Below are 18,139 nucleotides of genomic sequence, written 5' to 3'. Positions count from 1 at the left end.
GGCTTAAATTCATTAGCGTTTACTTTGGTGACAATCTGCCCTAGATATATGGGACTTGCTAGTCCTGAAAGTTCATTCCTACCAGAAATTCAGAATCATAGTACTGGGATTAACACACAGATTCTCACTTTAACCAGACAGTAGTTCAGTGGCACTGAAATGCCACATTCAATCAAGGAAAAAAGGAAAGATGTCAGCATTGTCAGATTTATTCTGAAGTCATGCTATTTATTCTTCAGCACTTTTTGACAGTTCCTGAATTTTCATAGATTTTCCGGACTTCTATCATTATACCATACATTTAGACTGGAAACAGAAAAACAGTCAACTTCAGAGTGAGGACTGTACCCTGTTTCTTCCCCTCCGAGGCCCCTCAGTATCTGGTCTTTCTCCTCGCACTTCATTCACGCCTATCCTCTGTGCTGATAATAACCCCCGCTCCCGCTCCCGCTCTGTGTCCCCACAGGACTTTCCACACATTTCCATTGTAACAGTCATCACATCAGGTTGCAAAGACCTACAAGTCTATTTCTCAACCGGCTACAAGATCTTCGAGACCACAGATTTGATGCAGCTCACTCCCGGCACTTCACGCCTGACATCTCAGAGGGGCTCAGCAAGAGTTTGTGAAATGAGATGATTAATCAGGTATGACTCGAGATCATGGTGAGGATGGATTTGTCAGCTTACAACTTGATTTGCTTCATTAGAGATTTTTACAGGTGTTTTCCGCTTAATGCAATGTCCAACTATTTATTAATGGTTTTAGGGGGAAAGTTAAACATGAAGTCTGTAGAGTTTGCTATGAGCAGCTAGTTCCTGGTTAGTTTCTCTTTCCTGGCCTCTGGCCCCAATGACTTGAGGATCCAAAGCTGCTGCTATCCAGAGCTCAGAGGTTCTGAAAGAAGCTTTGACCCTGACAGCTCTTCCTTCTAATTCATTTCACTCTCATACTGGAAGAGCATGGTAAATTTAGGTAGGTCAGCCAGGCAGGCATGGTCCCCGTCAAACTGAGGGAGAAGCAATACGGATCGGGGTAGTAGAAAAAGTCTCAAGGAGGACGAGGAACAAAACCGAGCATGTTGTCAGGTTAGCCAGAGATGGGAATCTAAGCGTTATTAACAGGCAGCAGATTTTGGCCAATAAGGTGAAGCTCTAACCTCAAAAGACTTTCTGAGGGTCAGGGGCCTGTAGACTTCTCATCTGGGGCCATGAGCTGGTTTTCAAGTGTGGGAGAGGCGGTCCTCCCTGAAAGTTACTTCGGGACAGGTAACTGAGCTGGAGCTGGGACGACAGCAAGCAGAGCTGTCCCTGAAAGCCACATGGCAGGAGTGGACACAGATCTCCAGGCTCACATTCTATCCTCTCCATTTGCCTCACAGACAGTTAGAGAAAGCTGAAGAATCTATTTGGCTATTAACTCTGAAACCAGCTAGTAACATCTAGGGAACACCTAAAATTTTCTATTATTTTATTCAAGAATGCTTATGTCTGCTCTCCTAACTTGCACTTATTTCTAGTAAGAAAAAGTAAATAAATGAGGATAAATAATAATGATGAAGACTACAACCTTGGCAAACCTCTGAGTAAAAAAGGAAAATATTTGAGGGACTTCTCTGGTGGTCCAGTGGTTACGACTCCACACTTCCACTGAAGGGGGCACGGGTTTGATCCTTGGTGGGGGAACTAGGATCCCGCAAGCCGCGCAGCGCGGCCAAAAAAAAAAAAAAGTAAAATATTTGATAGAGGTACATAGTGAAAAGAAGAAACACTCCTAACCTCCTGGCAGATACTGCATGTTTTCCCATAAAATGTATTTTCAAAAGCTATCAGATTCTGCCATCTAAGACAAACGACTTATAAATAAGTTCCAAAACCTCCGTCAGGACTCCAACGTTTTAATTAATTTCTTTACAGCAGAACCAAGAGACTGCACAGCTAAGAGAGGCCAAAAGCAAAGAGAGAGATGCATCTAACTGTGAGTGAAGCGGGTAGGAGTCCTCTGCAGTATCCTATGTAAGGACGGTGCAAACCCTGACCCCTAAAGTATGCTTGCAAGCCTGGCTGCGCCCCTAAGGGCAAGAGAAAATTTGTGAAGAAGCAAAACTTCAAGTGTCTGTATCTCCCTCAGCAGAAGCCTTTCTCCCTCACCGAACTCAGGTTAGAGCTTCACCTTATTGAGTAGCATAACGTAAGAAGGTTGTCAGCCATGTGGTGTTAAGATTTGAGGCCAAATTCAAATGTCCGATCTGCGAGAGCTAATAGATAACTTCAGAAGTCAGAATTAATCACTCTAAAATCTAAAATCACTCTAAACGTTATGGAGGTGTCTCAGAGAGTCTGGTGTACTAAAAGGCATAAAAGTACATAAACCTCTAAAATCATCTACGATTTTTTATCAATGTCTTTTCCTCCAGTGTAATTTTACATAATATGTATGACTAAAACCTTAATAAACCTCTGTCTTCATTTTATATAGCTGCCAACTGAAAAACTCCATTATTATTTCATAGAGTTGTTCAAAATATAAAGATATAACAAAATCAGAGGGGAAAAGAATGATAGCTATAGAAGGAAGAATTCTGTACTTTTAGATAGAAATATGCCACTGCAATAGGCACTCACGCATGAATACAAAAGAAACGCAATATCCATTATGTGTCATTACTAAAATCATTATCAAAATGATATTCAAAATAGGATCGCCACCTCTCATCCCAGAGAGTGATCAGATTATTGCTAACACAACAAATATTAATTACCCCACATCAATAGTATCTGGGAATTAAAAACAACAGCCGTAACTCTGCCGTTTCTTTGTCCTCCAGCCCACAACTAAACTATCTTTAAAAGAAAACCTTTCACCCACATGATTTCTCACAGCTTGAACATGCAGGTGTATCCCACACAGTGGGAGTGTTACATGCAAATTAGCAGAATGTCTACTCTTGACACATAATAGGAGCTGAGGAAATTCTTTTGGATTTGAGCCTATATAGATTTTATGGTAGCTTTCAATGAGTTATCACTCTATTATGAAAACTCTAATCCATCTGGAGAACAATAATAATAGCTTATTACACATAAAATATCTACAGCATGCCAGCAGAAGAGAAAATGTTATAAGCGAAAGCAAAAATGTCAACAGATCTGAACTAAAACAAGATAGGGCATCTGTCCAAAGTATAAAAGGAGAACTACACCCTGATGGTCAACAATAGTAGATTCTGAAGAATACATATATTTTTTCTACTTGGAAAATTCTTTCCTGTCTCCAGGCCTCTTTTTCCTTTTTTTAAAAAATCCACTTGAACATTTAAGGCCACCTGATTGTACATGTAAGTTAAAACAAATAACAGGAGTGATGGCTGAACAACCATAATATAGCAGACTGGGAGATACACCACAGTGCCAGGCCTCCAGGAAGAAGTTCTAGAAATTGAAAAACAGATTGGTACCTGTCACTGCCTTGACATGTTTAGAACCTGAATGACCCTGCATCCCTTGGGCAAGTGTTCCATTGTCCTTTAAAGGAACACTCTTACTGCCAGAGTATTTGGTAAACAACAAAAGTGTGGCTTACCCATGAAAAGAATTATAAACAGCCTCATATCTGTGAACTCATCTATCTACTAAGTTGTTAATTAGAGAAGTATAATAGTAGAGGGAATATCCTAGTGGTTCGCTGCGGGTGAAAGAACGAACGGTAAATGCAAGGTCTGAGCAACTGACTCTCTTCTCGCTAATGGGGCTAGTGTCATTCATGATGGATCACCGGGGGACTTCTTTTTTTTTTTTTACTTCTAAGCTTTAAGAAATTTATCTTTTTAAAAATTTTATACTGGAGTATAGTTGATTAACAATGTTGTGTTAGTTTCAGGTGTACAGCAAAGTGATTCAGTTATACATATACATGTAGCTATTCTTTTTCACATGCTTTTCCCATTTAGGTTGTTACATAATATTGAGTAGAGTTCCCTGTGCTAGACAGTAGGTCCTTGTGGGTTATCCATTTTAAACACAGCAGTGTGTACATGTCAGTCCCAAACTCCCAATCTATCCCTCCCTCTCACCCTTCCCACCACGGGACTTTTCCCTTCCAGTTGTTACTTTCTTTTCTTTTCCCAAGTTGCATTCTCAGTTAAACAGAGCCGCCCCCACTGTCCTGAGGTGGCGCTCACGATATCCAAGAAGGAAGTCGCTGTCCGCCCCGGACACGTTGTCTGTTCATATTGTGAATCCGGTCTTCCAGGTACCAGGAGCTGACACTGCCCACCAGTAAAGGGGAAAGCTTCTCTGTGACTCCATGCCAGATTCTCTGGTTTAAGAGAAACTACCAGAGAACAGGCTACCACTTCTGCTACCCGCTTGAACATTTGTCAAGGGCAAGAGAAAAAGGAACGGGGAAACCCTGCAGAAAGATGCACCGCTTTCTGTAGAGAGACAAAAGATGCTTCTCCCTCATCCCATGAGTGGCCCCGTGGCAGACTTTCCTCCACGACTTAGCCAGGAAGCACAGCGGGGAAAAGGAAACTACTTTTGGTTTTTTTAAGGTATGCCTCACTTTTATTTCTCTCAGTAATTTTTTCATTACTGGTTTATTCTGAGTTTATAGAACAAGGATATGTTACTTCAAAATGGCATGGCGTTTAATATTTTTTGTTGGAGAAGGTCGAAATATTATTCACTAGGTTGTTCCTCATGGGCATGGTCTCAAAATGTCCCCCCGGATATCTCTCTGATCAAAATAATTTTACAATTTGATTTTTAAATTGAACTTGACTCAATGACAAATACATATTTGTTTTTAAAGATGAAAATGTTATACATTTGAAATGGCATGAGAGAATCCAAAATACACAGAAGAATTTACTTTTTTGTCTTCTTTCTTCCTAAAGCTAATTTGTGTTTGTTATTTATTCACCTAGCTGTGATGCAATAATCACTGTTTTCATGGTCTCCTTAAGCACTGAGCAATTTAAACTGTCAGTGTTCTTTCACTGTCTTGTGACAAGTGCTTATTACAGGCAGCTAATGTACTTCAGAGAAAAACCCGCCCCCAGTTGCAGTCACAAAGTGGGGTGCTAGAACCCAAGAAGACCAGCCACACAGACCTGCTCTGCTCAAGACTGAGGGCAACCCAGGGGCCAGCCTCCGACGCCCGCAGGAAAGCACCTTCAGGGCCTGGAAACTGAGGTTGCTTTGAGGTGGCATGTCCCCAATCTAAACGCTATCAGAAACAAGTGACTTCCAGACACTGTCAACCTGCTGGCCTTAACTCTCTCGTGGGCCACTTCACTAAGCCTAGTTCACCTGCCCTCTCCTCCAAACCAGTGTTGATCTTATTAACCTTTACGGTCAGTTGCATCAAAGTTACTTGTACTCAAAAGTGGTGTTGCTGCTGATGTGTGAAGAGGTAGGACTGGCCAATGGCAACCCACTGGAAGAGATTCAGTCTGTCTCTTCTTAGGAACACAGACACTTCCTGGCTCTGCTTTGCTTCTCTCTCCCTCCTGGGCTGTCCAGCATCTTGGTACAATGGGAGCCATTTCACTCTGACTATATCATGCCCAACATCCACTGCCATCATTTTCCAGCAGTCACTCCTCTCAGAAAGCATCATTGTGCCTGGGAAAGCTCTTTAAACATGACTTAAGACCATTCTTCACTGAAAGTATGCCAACTTTTTATTAAATCTCAAGCCTTTGAGAAAAACTCCGTTCTGTTCCCAAGGATTACCAGTATTAGGTGGGGGAAGAAGGGGACCAGTTAGTGGATATTAAATGGCTAATGACAAGAGTATTCCTCCTCTTCTCCCAGGTAAACCCCCGAACTTCTGCACACCCTTCAAAAACATACAATCCCTTTTCTACACCACTTCCCTACTCAGTACACACCTCTGCTACCGCACCCATTACAGTGCGTTGGGAATTGTTGTTTCGATGTCAGCTACTCCTATCACAGGAAACTCCTGGGAGGAAGGGGCCATGACTTATTCATCTCTGTTTCCCCAGCACCTGGGCCAGGTCAGGGCTCATAACGGTTAATGAGCTTTCCTCCATTTCCCAGGCTGAGCTGGCCACTCCCTCATCTACAGTAGTTTATATACTGTACAGACTTTCAGTATACTGGTTAGCACATTATAAGGGTAGGGCCTATGCCTTTATATCTCTATATCCCCAGAACCTAGCCGAAGATAGGTGGTCAGTAAATATTTGTAGCGGGAAATAATGCTGAAGAGTCAAATATGGCCACAGATGATGGAAGACCTTGACAATTCGGGTACCACAAGGTCACTGGAGGTTTTTTCACACAGAGCGATATGATAAAAAGCAGAGTTTTAGCAAAATTCCTCTAGGCAGCCATAGGCTATAAGACCGGATTGACGTGGAGAGAAACGAATGGTGCAAAATCTAAGAGCTATTATGGTAATCCGGGCAAGTGATGTGCGGGGCCTGACTAGGCTGTGCTCTATACTGATTAGACCCTGTGGTCAGGTGCTTACGCTACTTATGCCAGCTGTGTGATCTTGGGCAAGTCACTGAACCCCCCTGAGCCGCAGTCTCCTTGTCTGCCATACAGGACCAATTTCTCTCATGGTTGTAAGGAGTAAGTGAGGGGGATATATAAAACCCCAGCATGGTGCCTGGCACTTAATAGGTGCTCCATTAATTTCCCCTTCTCCCTCATCTCTCCAAATGGCACCCAAGGTACCTAAGATTCAGGGAAACCTGTCTAGTTTCTTGATATCAAGCTCTCATTTTCCTTCATTCATTTAAAGTCAACCTTGTAGGCCCAGACTCTGGGACTGGCCATAACGCTCAGCAGGGAGAACTGAAACAGCTGTGACACACTTCCTGGGTACTTTGCACAAAGGCGGTCTGAATGATACCCTGATCCCAGCTGCAGCTCATGACCAAGTCTTTAAAACCAGGCTCAACCTCTGGGGTAAGAGGCAGGATCCCAGTTTACCTGATACCTTGCTGACACCCCTGGCATGGCCAGCCTTTTTCTAAATCCCATCCTCATGTTGTTATTCCTAAATTTATTCCATCTTTCTGCTGAAGCCTCCCTTTATTGCTTGAAGACAGTCAGCCTCTGGTGCTGAACTCCAACCCCAGGCAGAGTTTGGCCTGCACCCACCAGTCCTTTGTGACCCAGTTCAAACGCCACTTCCTTCATGAAGTCTTCCCTGATTTTACACCATAGGAGGTAAGAGGCCTCCACCTCTTAACTCCCCCCTAGGATTTTATCTACATCTCTTTCTCACTCATGGCACTAATCGCAGCCTGTCTTGTGTGATCAAAACCTGCTCACTTGCCTAAGATGCTGAGCTTAGGATGCCAGGGATGGAGAGCTAGAGCCTCTCGTAAGCGGCCCTACAACCAAAAGCATTCATCTTTGCAAGTTCTCTAGAGCCTGCCTGGTACGTGTTCAAGCCCTGCCCCCTGCCTTAGGGCTCCTGTGGTGCTGGTTCTTTCACACCCACATCCCACCCTGGTTGGACTCAGTCCGTCCTGCCTTTTGACCATATCTGGCTGGGCCCACCCTCACTTTCACTTCTGCTTCACAGAGATTTGACGACCCATCCACAGTCATGCGACTCTGCGATCAGACCTCAGCCTCCGGGTCGCTCATTTTTGGCTTCGTTAGCCCTGCCTCAGCTCTGGTAGCCACTAATGGGCTGCCCCTCCAACCTACTGGACTGTAAACTTCTCGCGGACACATTATCGTTTCATTCTTCTTTTTTGTCTTTCACAGAACTAGTTCCACAGTAGGAACAAAATAAATACTCCTTTTCTGGTCTTTTTTAGCCAGTGGAAGTGCCAAGTGCATAGTGATAGGCAGATCATGGCTCACGTAAGACATATTATTTCTTATCTCGGGACAGACATTTAATTTATGCATATGTCCCACACCTTCCTTAAATTTTCCAGACATAAGTGAATTTCATGAAAAGTGAGATGAGGCACAAGCCTACCTGGACAAGCAGGAGGAGGTTTGTATCCGGTAGAGGAGATTTGAGCTTCAGGGCCTGCAGGAGTTCCAGAACGACACTGCGAGACAAATAGAATTTATCCCTCTCCTACACAAAACAAGAGAGAAGCAGGTGAATTTCTAAAAATTCAGTTAGAATAGATCTATGTCAAAAGAGCTTCCAAAAGATTCACAGATCAGAAATAAGAAACAGTATATGTTAAAATGCATAATGAACTGTCCTTAAGAAATAAACCCAAGAAAAAAGAAAAAGGGCATTTTTGTGTTTGTAATGAGTTTAGTGAAGCACTGAGAACACATAATTTAATGGATAAGAAAAAGATAGGCTACCTCTTAAAGACTGAAACCACGAGATTTGGTTCCTATTCACGGGGGAGAGGTTCCAAGAACTGCAGAAACTAAACAAATCTAAAAGGATTTTTTTCAATAGAAAATGATTTAAAGAAAAACAGGTAACACTGTTGAAAGGGTCTCATATCCTCTCAAAAGGAACTTACTTTTTAAGTGGACTATTTCAAGCATACAGAAAAATAGAGACATGGAATGTATCATCTACCTATTACCCATCGTTGTTAAATCATAGCCTTTTGCTTTATTTGATTTAATACTCTTTATCAAAAATCAGACATCACAGAAATAGTTGAAGCTACCTATACAGTGCTCTCTTTTCTTTCTCCCTTCCTTGAAATAGCCACTATTTTGAATCTGGTGCTTATTATTTCATGTACTACACTTTTACTACATATGTATACCTCCATTATAAGGCTTACTATTATTTTTGCTTGTCTTTAACTTTCTATAATGGTATCATACAATGCATATCTTTCTGCGACTTAAAATTTTTTACTCCATTATATATATATATTTTTTTTTGCAGTACGCGGGCCTCTCACTGTTGTGGCCTCTCCAGTTGCGGAGCACAGGCTCCGGACGCACAGGCTCAGCGGCCATGGCTCATGGGCCCAGCCTCTCCGTGTCATGTGGGATCTTCCCGGACCGGGGCACGAACCCGAGTCCCCTGCATCGGCAGGTGGACTCTCAACCACTGCGCCACCAGGGAAGCCCACTCCATTATATTTTTGAAGTGAGTCCCTGTTGATACATATAGTTCTCATTCTTTCAGCTAAACAGCTTAATGATGTTTTATTGTATGAACATACTGAAATTCATTGATCTGTCCTTATTAATGCAATGCTAGAATATGCTCAATTTTGTAAGCTTTATTTATTGTCAAATATAGCACACATGCAGAAAAGTACATAAAATATAAGTGAACAGATAAACAGATTAGCGTAGATTGAACACTCATGTAATCAGCACCCAAGTCGGGTACACATCACAAGCACCTTAAAAGTCCCCTATGTGTCCTTTCTTGATCATAACCAACTTATTGGAGACCCTGTAGGTCTGTATCCACTGTCTTTTCTTTCTACTCATTCTCACTTGTGGTGTCTTGCCTCCTCATATGTCTGGTTATCTTTGCATGTTGCATCCTTTATTTTTAAAATATTTTTAGAAATAATTTGAGGCCTGAAATGTTATCTTCCTCCAAAGAGCTTTCTGTTCATTTTTTACCAGGTACTGGAGGCACTAGTGATCCAGGGTTACCTTAATACACATACAAACCTTGTAATATCTTATCTTGGGCCACCAAAGGTCTTGAGAGGGATCTGTGTCCATGTGAGGACAACTTTACTTCTGGGTTATCTTTACTTAGTGGTCCCAGCCAAAAGGTGCAGGAGGTGCAGGATCAGAGAGTCTCCACTCTTGGAAGGTCCTGGATTCTGACTTTTTCCCCCCTAGCCTCCCGGATCTTCCAGAATTGTCACATCTTTCAGATAGGCAAACACCCCCAGGGCAAAAAAAGGTCTTCAGTGCTAGGCTCACATCTCTGCATTTCTGTGTTCTCTCAGATCTTAGCTTGGTAATTCTATATCTGGTTAGCATTTTGATGATTTTTTAAAGTTTTCAGAGAATAGTTTGTTTATTTTTTTAAGAAACTTTTCAAATACAGTGGGAAGATACATTCAAATTATCTAGTCCATCAGTATCAGGAGAGAAAGTCTAGGATATTTATTGGAATTATACTAAATTTATAGGTTATTTTGTGAAAATTAGCTATCTTTATTATGCTGGGTCCTCATTCATGAACATGAGATCTGTCTCCATTTACTTAACGTTGTTTAATAAAATTTTCTGGTTATCTCCATAAAATTCTTGCATATTTTTGTTAGATTCATTTTTTGTTGCCACAATAAATGCTATTTTTAAAGTATATTTTATAATCATTTGTAGCTGAATAATTCAAGGCAGATGATTTCTGGGTATTCATTTGTATCAGCATCCTTGCTGGACTCTCATAAAAGTTATAAAAAGGTGTCTATAGATAGATTCTCTTCAGTTCATTTGTAATCACATCATCTATGAAAAGGGAGAGTTTTTTTCCTTTCTAATCCTTATACTTTGATTTATTCTTCCTGTCTACCTCCAGACCATAGCAAATAGAAGCAGTGATAATGGCCATTCTTGTCTTACTTATGATTTTAAAGGGACTACTGTTGGCATTTCACCATAAGTATAATGTTTCCTAGAGATTTCTGGAAGACATCCTTTATCAAGTTATCCCTTTTACTCCTAGTTTGACAAGATTTATCATACATGGATGTTGAATTATAGAGAATGCTTCTTTTGTATCTCTTGAGATAATGATAAAAGCTTTTCCTCCTTTAATCTGGCAACATGGTAACGTAAATAGATATTCTAATATTTAAACCAATTTTATATTACAAGAAAATCCTCACTAGGTCATGAGGCTTTAGTTTTTTTAAATTTTTTAAATTGAAGTATAGTTGGCGTACAATATTATATAAGTTCCAGGGGAACAATATATTTATTCACAATTTTTAAAGGTTACACTCCATTTATAGTTATTATAAAATATTTCCTATATTCCCCATGCTGTACAATATATACTTATATTTTATACATAATAGTTTGTACCTCTTAGTCCCCTACCCCTATATTGCCCCTCCCCACTTCCCTCTCCCCACTGGTAACCAGTAGTTTGTTCTCTGTATCTGTGAGTCTGCTTCTTTTTTGTTATAGTCACTAGTTTGTCGTATTTTTAGATTCCACATATAATTGATCTCATACAGTATTTGTCTTTGTTTGTCTGATTTACTTCACTTAGCATAATGCCCTCCAAGTCCATTCATGTTGCTGCAAATGGCAGAATTTCATTCTTTTTTATGGCTGAGCGTGAGGCTTTGTTTTTAATGCATTAACTTGGGATTATTCATTCAGAATTTTTGCATCTTTGAAGTATATCTGGCCTATAATTTTCCTTTCCCCTATTGCCCTTGTCTGGTTGGTATCAAAATTCTACTGGCCTCATAAAATATGTTGCAAATTGTTCCCTTTTTTTCTCTTCTCTGTTTTAGTTTGCATAAAGTAGAGCTCAATTTGTTCCTTAAATGTTTAATGAAAGTTGTCTTTAAAATTGGAATGGTTTTTAAACGTAAAATAGATAGCTAGTGGGAAGCAGCCGCATAGCACAGCTCGGTGCTTTGTGACCATCTAGAGGGGTGGGATAGGGAGGGTGGGAGGGAGGGAGACGCAAGAGATGATTTCTGGGTATTCATTTGTATCAGCATCCTTGCTGGACTCTCATAAAAGTTATAAAAAGGTGTCTATAGATAGATTCTCTTCAGTTCATTTGTAATCACATCATCTATGAAAAGGGAGAGTTTTTTTCCTTTCTAATCCTTATACTTTGATTTATTCTTCCTGTCTACCTCCAGACCATAGCAAATAGAAGCAGTGATAATGGCCATTCTTGTCTTACTTATGATTTTAAAGGGACTACTGTTGGCATTTCACCATAAGTATAATGTTTCCTAGAGATTTCTGGAAGACATCCTTTATCAAGTTATCCCTTTTACTCCTAGTTTGACAAGATTTATCATACATGGATGTTGAATTATAGAGAATGCTTCTTTTGTATCTCTTGAGATAATGATAAAAGCTTTTCCTCCTTTAATCTGGCAACATGGTAACGTAAATAGATATTCTAATATTTAAACCAATTTTATATTACAAGAAAATCCTCACTAGGTCATGAGGCTTTAGTTTTTTTAAATTTTTTAAATTGAAGTATAGTTGGCGTACAATATTATATAAGTTCCAGGGGAACAATATATTTATTCACAATTTTTAAAGGTTACACTCCATTTATAGTTATTATAAAATATTTCCTATATTCCCCATGCTGTACAATATATACTTATATTTTATACATAATAGTTTGTACCTCTTAGTCCCCTACCCCTATATTGCCCCTCCCCACTTCCCTCTCCCCACTGGTAACCAGTAGTTTGTTCTCTGTATCTGTGAGTCTGCTTCTTTTTTGTTATAGTCACTAGTTTGTCGTATTTTTAGATTCCACATATAATTGATCTCATACAGTATTTGTCTTTGTTTGTCTGATTTACTTCACTTAGCATAATGCCCTCCAAGTCCATTCATGTTGCTGCAAATGGCAGAATTTCATTCTTTTTTATGGCTGAGCGTGAGGCTTTGTTTTTAATGCATTAACTTGGGATTATTCATTCAGAATTTTTGCATCTTTGAAGTATATCTGGCCTATAATTTTCCTTTCCCCTATTGCCCTTGTCTGGTTGGTATCAAAATTCTACTGGCCTCATAAAATATGTTGCAAATTGTTCCCTTTTTTTCTCTTCTCTGTTTTAGTTTGCATAAAGTAGAGCTCAATTTGTTCCTTAAATGTTTAATGAAAGTTGTCTTTAAAATTGGAATGGTTTTTAAACGTAAAATAGATAGCTAGTGGGAAGCAGCCGCATAGCACAGCTCGGTGCTTTGTGACCATCTAGAGGGGTGGGATAGGGAGGGTGGGAGGGAGGGAGACGCAAGAGGGAAGAGATATGGGGACATATGTATATGTATAACTGATTCACTTCAATATAAAGCAGAAACTAACACACCATTGTAAAGCAATTATACTCCAATAAAGATGTTAAAAAAAATTGGAATGGTTTTTAACTACTGATTCCATTTTTTCATCATTTAAGTCTAGCCATCCTTTTTCTGATTGTTACATATTACATTTTTTCTAGAAAATTGTCCCTGTTTCCCAACATTTCAAATTTACTGGCTAAATCTTCTCTTTACATTCTTCATCTCTTTATCTCCCTTTGCTGCATGCTATATAATTTCTTCAGATCTATTTTCATTTCACTAAATCCCTCTTTGGCTATGTCTAATTTGCTCTCTAACCTGTCCACTGAGTTTTTTTTATGTCAATGACTATTTCATTTCTAGAATTTCTACTTTGTTCAAATCTATCTGGTTTTTTTTTTAAGTGACTAGATCTTTTCTCACGTTTTTAATTCATCTTTTAATGCTTATCATTCAGAGTATGTTTTTATAGTCTCTATCACATTGTTCTAGTATTGGAAGTTCTTAGGGGGAATAATCTTGATTTTTGTTGACTATGCTAAAGTAGCTCATGGTGGATTATTTCTTCACATGTTTTGTAATTTTAGATCATGATCTCATGTTCATCCAGATTTTAATTATGGGAATCCTGTTGGGCCTAGGTTGAAGGCATATCCCTCCAGAGAGGTTTGAGGATTGATTTTGAGCTTGCTTCTGCCAGACACTCCAATGCAATTTCTTGCCCAGCACCAATTTATTTGACTTTTGGGGGTTCACAGAGCATGCAGGTATTACAAATTCAAATTCTAAACATGTTCAAAGACAGGCTCATGTTTACTAATTCTCAAGGGAAACTACAAATCTTTCAGTTCCCAGGCTCAGACAGAGCCCATTCTTTGTCACCTCCATATAAGAATATATCCTTTCCAAATCAAACTTTTCTCAAACATATAGCCTTTCAAGGGTTCTGGCTTTCTCATGGGGACAACTCAGCTCCAACTCCCAGCCTGAAATAGTCCCAAGACTTCATTTCCTTTCTCTGTATGGGCTTTAAAACTCAAGTCACTAAGGAATATAACAAAAAAGAAACAGACTCACAGACATAGAGAACCAACTAGTGGTTATCAGCAGAGAAAGGGAAAGGGGTAGGGGACTAAGAGGTACAAACTATTGGGTATAAAATAAGCTACAAGGATATATTGCACAACACAGGGAATATAGCCAATTTTTATAATAACTATAAATGGAGTATAACCTTTAAACATTGTGAATCACTATATTGTACACCTGGAACTTATATAATATTGTATATCAACCATACTTCAAGTAAAAACAAAAAACTCAAGCTACTAAGTTACCAAAACAATCAACTTCTCTACCCCAAGACTGCTACAATATCAGCTTATATGCTTACCACTCTGGTTCTCAATTCCCTTTTCATTTTTGCAACTTTCATTCTTATAAAATTTGCTATATATTTAAAACCATGTTTATTACATTTCGTCCATCACTTCTAGCATTTTAAGTGGGACAGTTTCCAAGTTATCGAGACTGCCCGATTGCCAAATAGTCTCCAAAGCTATTACCTTTCCATGTCTTTTCTTGGGCACATGAAAAGATGCTCAATATCACTAATTATTAGAGAAATGCAAATCAAAACTACAATGACGTATCACCTCACACCGGTCAGAATGGCCATTATCAAAAAAATATAGAAACAATAAATGCTGGAAAGGGTGTGGTGAAGAGGGAACACTCTTGCACTGTTGGTGGGAATGTAAATTGATACAACCACTACGGAAAACAGTATGGAGGTTCCTTAAAAACTAAAAATAGAACTACCCTATGACCCAGCAATCCCACTACTGGGCATATACTCTGAGAAAACCATAATTCAAAAAGAGTCATGTACCACAATGTTCGTTGCAGCACTATTTACAATAGCCAGGACATGGAACCAACCTAAATGTCCATCGACAGATGAATGGATAAAGAAGATGTGGCACATATATACAATGGAATACTAGTTGCAGGGCAGGAATAAAGAGGTAGACATAGAAAATGGACTTGAGGACATGAGGTGGGAGGGCAAAGCTGGGGCGAAGTAAGAGTAGCATTGACATATATATACTACGGAATATAAAATAGTTGGCTGGTGGGAAGCAGCAGCATAGCACAGGGAGATCGGCTCAGTGCTTTGCGATGACCTAGAGGGGTGGGATAGGGAGGGTGGGAGGGAGACGCAAGAGGGAGGGGATATGGGGACTTGTGTATGCATATGGCTGATCCGCTTTGTTGTGCAACAGAAACTAACACAGGATTGTGAAGCAGTTGAGGAGAAGCCTCAATTAGATACTGCTATTTCTTTAGCTATTTCTTATAGTTTCTCTTTATCTGTGAAAAAGGTGGGGATGCTCTAGATCAAAGCTTTCTACAACTAATAGTCATTGTGAGTTGCAGAATGAAGAAGGGTAGATGACAACAGGAAGAGAGAGGCCACTAAAGTTGATAGATTATGAGGGGATATACTGCATAATGAATATTTAAAACCAAAAATATCTTGAATTCAAAATAGTGGAAGGTCCACTGTAATCAATACTTATAGTACACAGCAGAGAAAGTACAAACTCATTATGATTCCTCCTCCATAAAATATATAATTTAAACAAATCAAACATAAAGAAAATTAAGAAATAAAATGACTTCTAAAAATAGAATATCTTTTCATTGTATTTGCTGCTGTGTCTTACAGATCTATTTTTTTAAGTGAAAAAAAGAAAAAGAATTTATTTTTCAGGAAGGATTTGAAAGAAGAAAAAAATACTGATTATTTTCATAGTTAGAAAACATATTGTTCCAGGCAGAGTAATAAACAGTTTATAATCATAAAGATTAAGGAGAAGGTTATCATGAAACACTTAACATGGTGGCATGGCACAAGATGGTAAGAAAGGAGACAAGGGTGTTTTAAATAGAATGAAAACCTTGATAAAAATTAGATTTTTAGGAGAAATTAAAGGGCTTGTAGAAGTGGACAACGTGAATAAAAGAGTATTCTGAATGTTTAAGAGGGAACAACAGAAACAGAAACCCCACTGAAAATAAACTTGGAAAATTTGGAAATTGGAAAAGTAACATTTACACATTGTTCTTAAGGACAGAAACGCTCTCAATTTGTCCTGCCTTCTGCTTTTCCACTAGGATAGTGTCTATCAGCACCAACAGGCTGCTAGATGCACGGGGCAAGCAGTGCTTTTCCACTTGCTCAGTAGTGGGGCAGGGGATACTAAAGATAATGCAATAGAGAAACCATTATCAAAGCAAGATGACAAAAGATGAGATTACAGTCTCAGAGGCCAAGAACCCAGAACTGGGGAGACAGACAAATGATGAGAATTAAGGAGCTCTCCACAGGCTTTTACAAATGACAAGCTGATATTTTTCTACTTTGGGTATAAAATTGATATGTACTGATGGCTTGCCCACTAATCATAGGATGGTGAACTTGAAAAGGACATTAGAGGTTATTTAGACCATTATCTCATTTCATTCAAAATACCTCTTCTCCTCTAAACCATATGACCCTCAGTTCTCCAAATTTGCATATTTAACGTATAGTTTATATATTTGTTTGTGCAAAGTGTTTCCTTCTAATGATTTTTATTAGACCTCTGTAGAATTACTCACTTTTAACTATACTGAGGCAATTAACCTAAGACGGATTTGATACTGATTAGAAAGAATATGTTTCTGCCAGTTTTTTGTTTCCCAGGGACACATAAACACACATGCAACCTTACCTTAGTGAAAGCTCGGTAACATAAGCCACACACCTCCACCAGGTAGGCCAAAGTGAAGATGGCATTCTGAATTACAAAGCTGAGCAGTTTTGAAAATGGTTCCAACAAATTCTGTAATGAGATTGGGGCCAAAATAAAACCAAAATCAATTGCTGATTCTTTCACTTAAAAAAAGTATTAAAGTCTAATGATACCTTAACTAACGGGATCACTCTTTCTTAATTTCAAATCTGTTGCCAGGTGGCTACTGTAGCAACCCTGTTTGTCTAAGAACAGAACTGAATCTTCAATCAATGGCTCAAAGAGCCATGACTTAATCATTTTATTGCTAAAAAAAAAAAATCCATTTTTTCCATGCGGCATCATTTATAAACCTACCTAACTCCAATCTTATCCTCATACCCACCCCCAGCAGTCAAGACTCTGTGAGGTTTGCTTTAGGATCTCCCACTCTATTTTTCTGAATCTTTAGGCATGTGTGAGTTCATCAGACCCAGCTCCTCTAGAAGCCCGTCATCTCAGTTAAGTAGCACAAACCACCCTTGCACATATGTGCCAAAGCACTATTAGCTTAGATAAAACACATCAGGACCCAGTTTCCTGCCAGTGTTTACCAGGAAGGCTTGTTAGTTTTGGTTTCCCCATCTGAATCCCACCCACAAAGGGTCAGTTTTAGATCCTTATGCTTTCTTAAGTCATTTAGAGACATTTATTGAGCACCTACTAAGTATCAGGCAGAGTTACACGCTTTTGTATGGTTTATCTCATTTAAATTTCTTATAACAATCCTGGGGAGACAGTATATTATAATAATTAATGACACAAGCTCTAGAATTTCACACCAGTGTTTGCAAACTTTAGCTCTCTGTGACCTTGAATAAGTGATTTAACCTCTCTGGACTTAATTCTCTTCCCTGTAAAATGAGGATAATAAAGATCTCCATCTCAATAGTGTTGTGAGAATTAAAGAAGATAATGTATGTAAAGCACTTGGCAACAGTAAGCCTTCCATCACTGTTAGTTATGAACTTGCACCATAACTCTCTGAAGCTTTAATATCCCCATTCTTCAGCTGAGGCAGTTAAGTAGGCAAGTAACTTGCCTAAGGCCATACAGCCATTGAATGGAATTCAGACTCAAATTCCAGGGCAATTTTCCAGAGGGAGAATTGCTCTGTAGGGAAGACAGGATTTTAATTGGGCTCCAAAAGACTTCGATGCTGTGATTTCCACTACTTCTCAACCTCTATGGTCTTAACTATCTGGATTATGAAAGTATACATGCTCAGTGTGCAAACGCAGGATCTGTAGAAAAGTACAGATAAGGAAATAAAAGGCATCCATATTCCCATCACCCAGTGATAACATTTTGATATATTTCTCTTCTTC

At 39.2% G+C, this 18,139-nt stretch overlaps 1 protein-coding gene across 2 annotated transcripts in view; it reads right to left on the bottom strand.

Moving 5' to 3' along the window:
• UNC79 (unc-79 homolog, NALCN channel complex subunit) overlaps positions 1-18,139 on the bottom strand; it is a 221,191-nt gene that overhangs the window by 25,337 nt on the left and 177,715 nt on the right. For both annotated transcript variants that reach the window (XM_055088693.1, XM_055088694.1), the window contains 2 exons: positions 16,752-16,862; positions 7,982-8,086 (listed from right to left, as the gene is read on the bottom strand). In XM_055088693.1, coding sequence (XP_054944668.1) covers positions 7,982-8,086; positions 16,752-16,862 — 216 coding nt within the window. The remainder of the gene's footprint in view (positions 1-7,981; positions 8,087-16,751; positions 16,863-18,139) is intronic.

This window comes from Physeter macrocephalus, chromosome 11, assembly GCF_002837175.3.
Source record: "Physeter macrocephalus isolate SW-GA chromosome 11, ASM283717v5, whole genome shotgun sequence".
Lineage (NCBI taxonomy): Eukaryota > Metazoa > Chordata > Mammalia > Artiodactyla > Physeteridae > Physeter > Physeter macrocephalus.
Note: the sequence above shows the minus strand (reverse complement) of the source record. Positions and strands in the feature narration are given on the sequence as shown.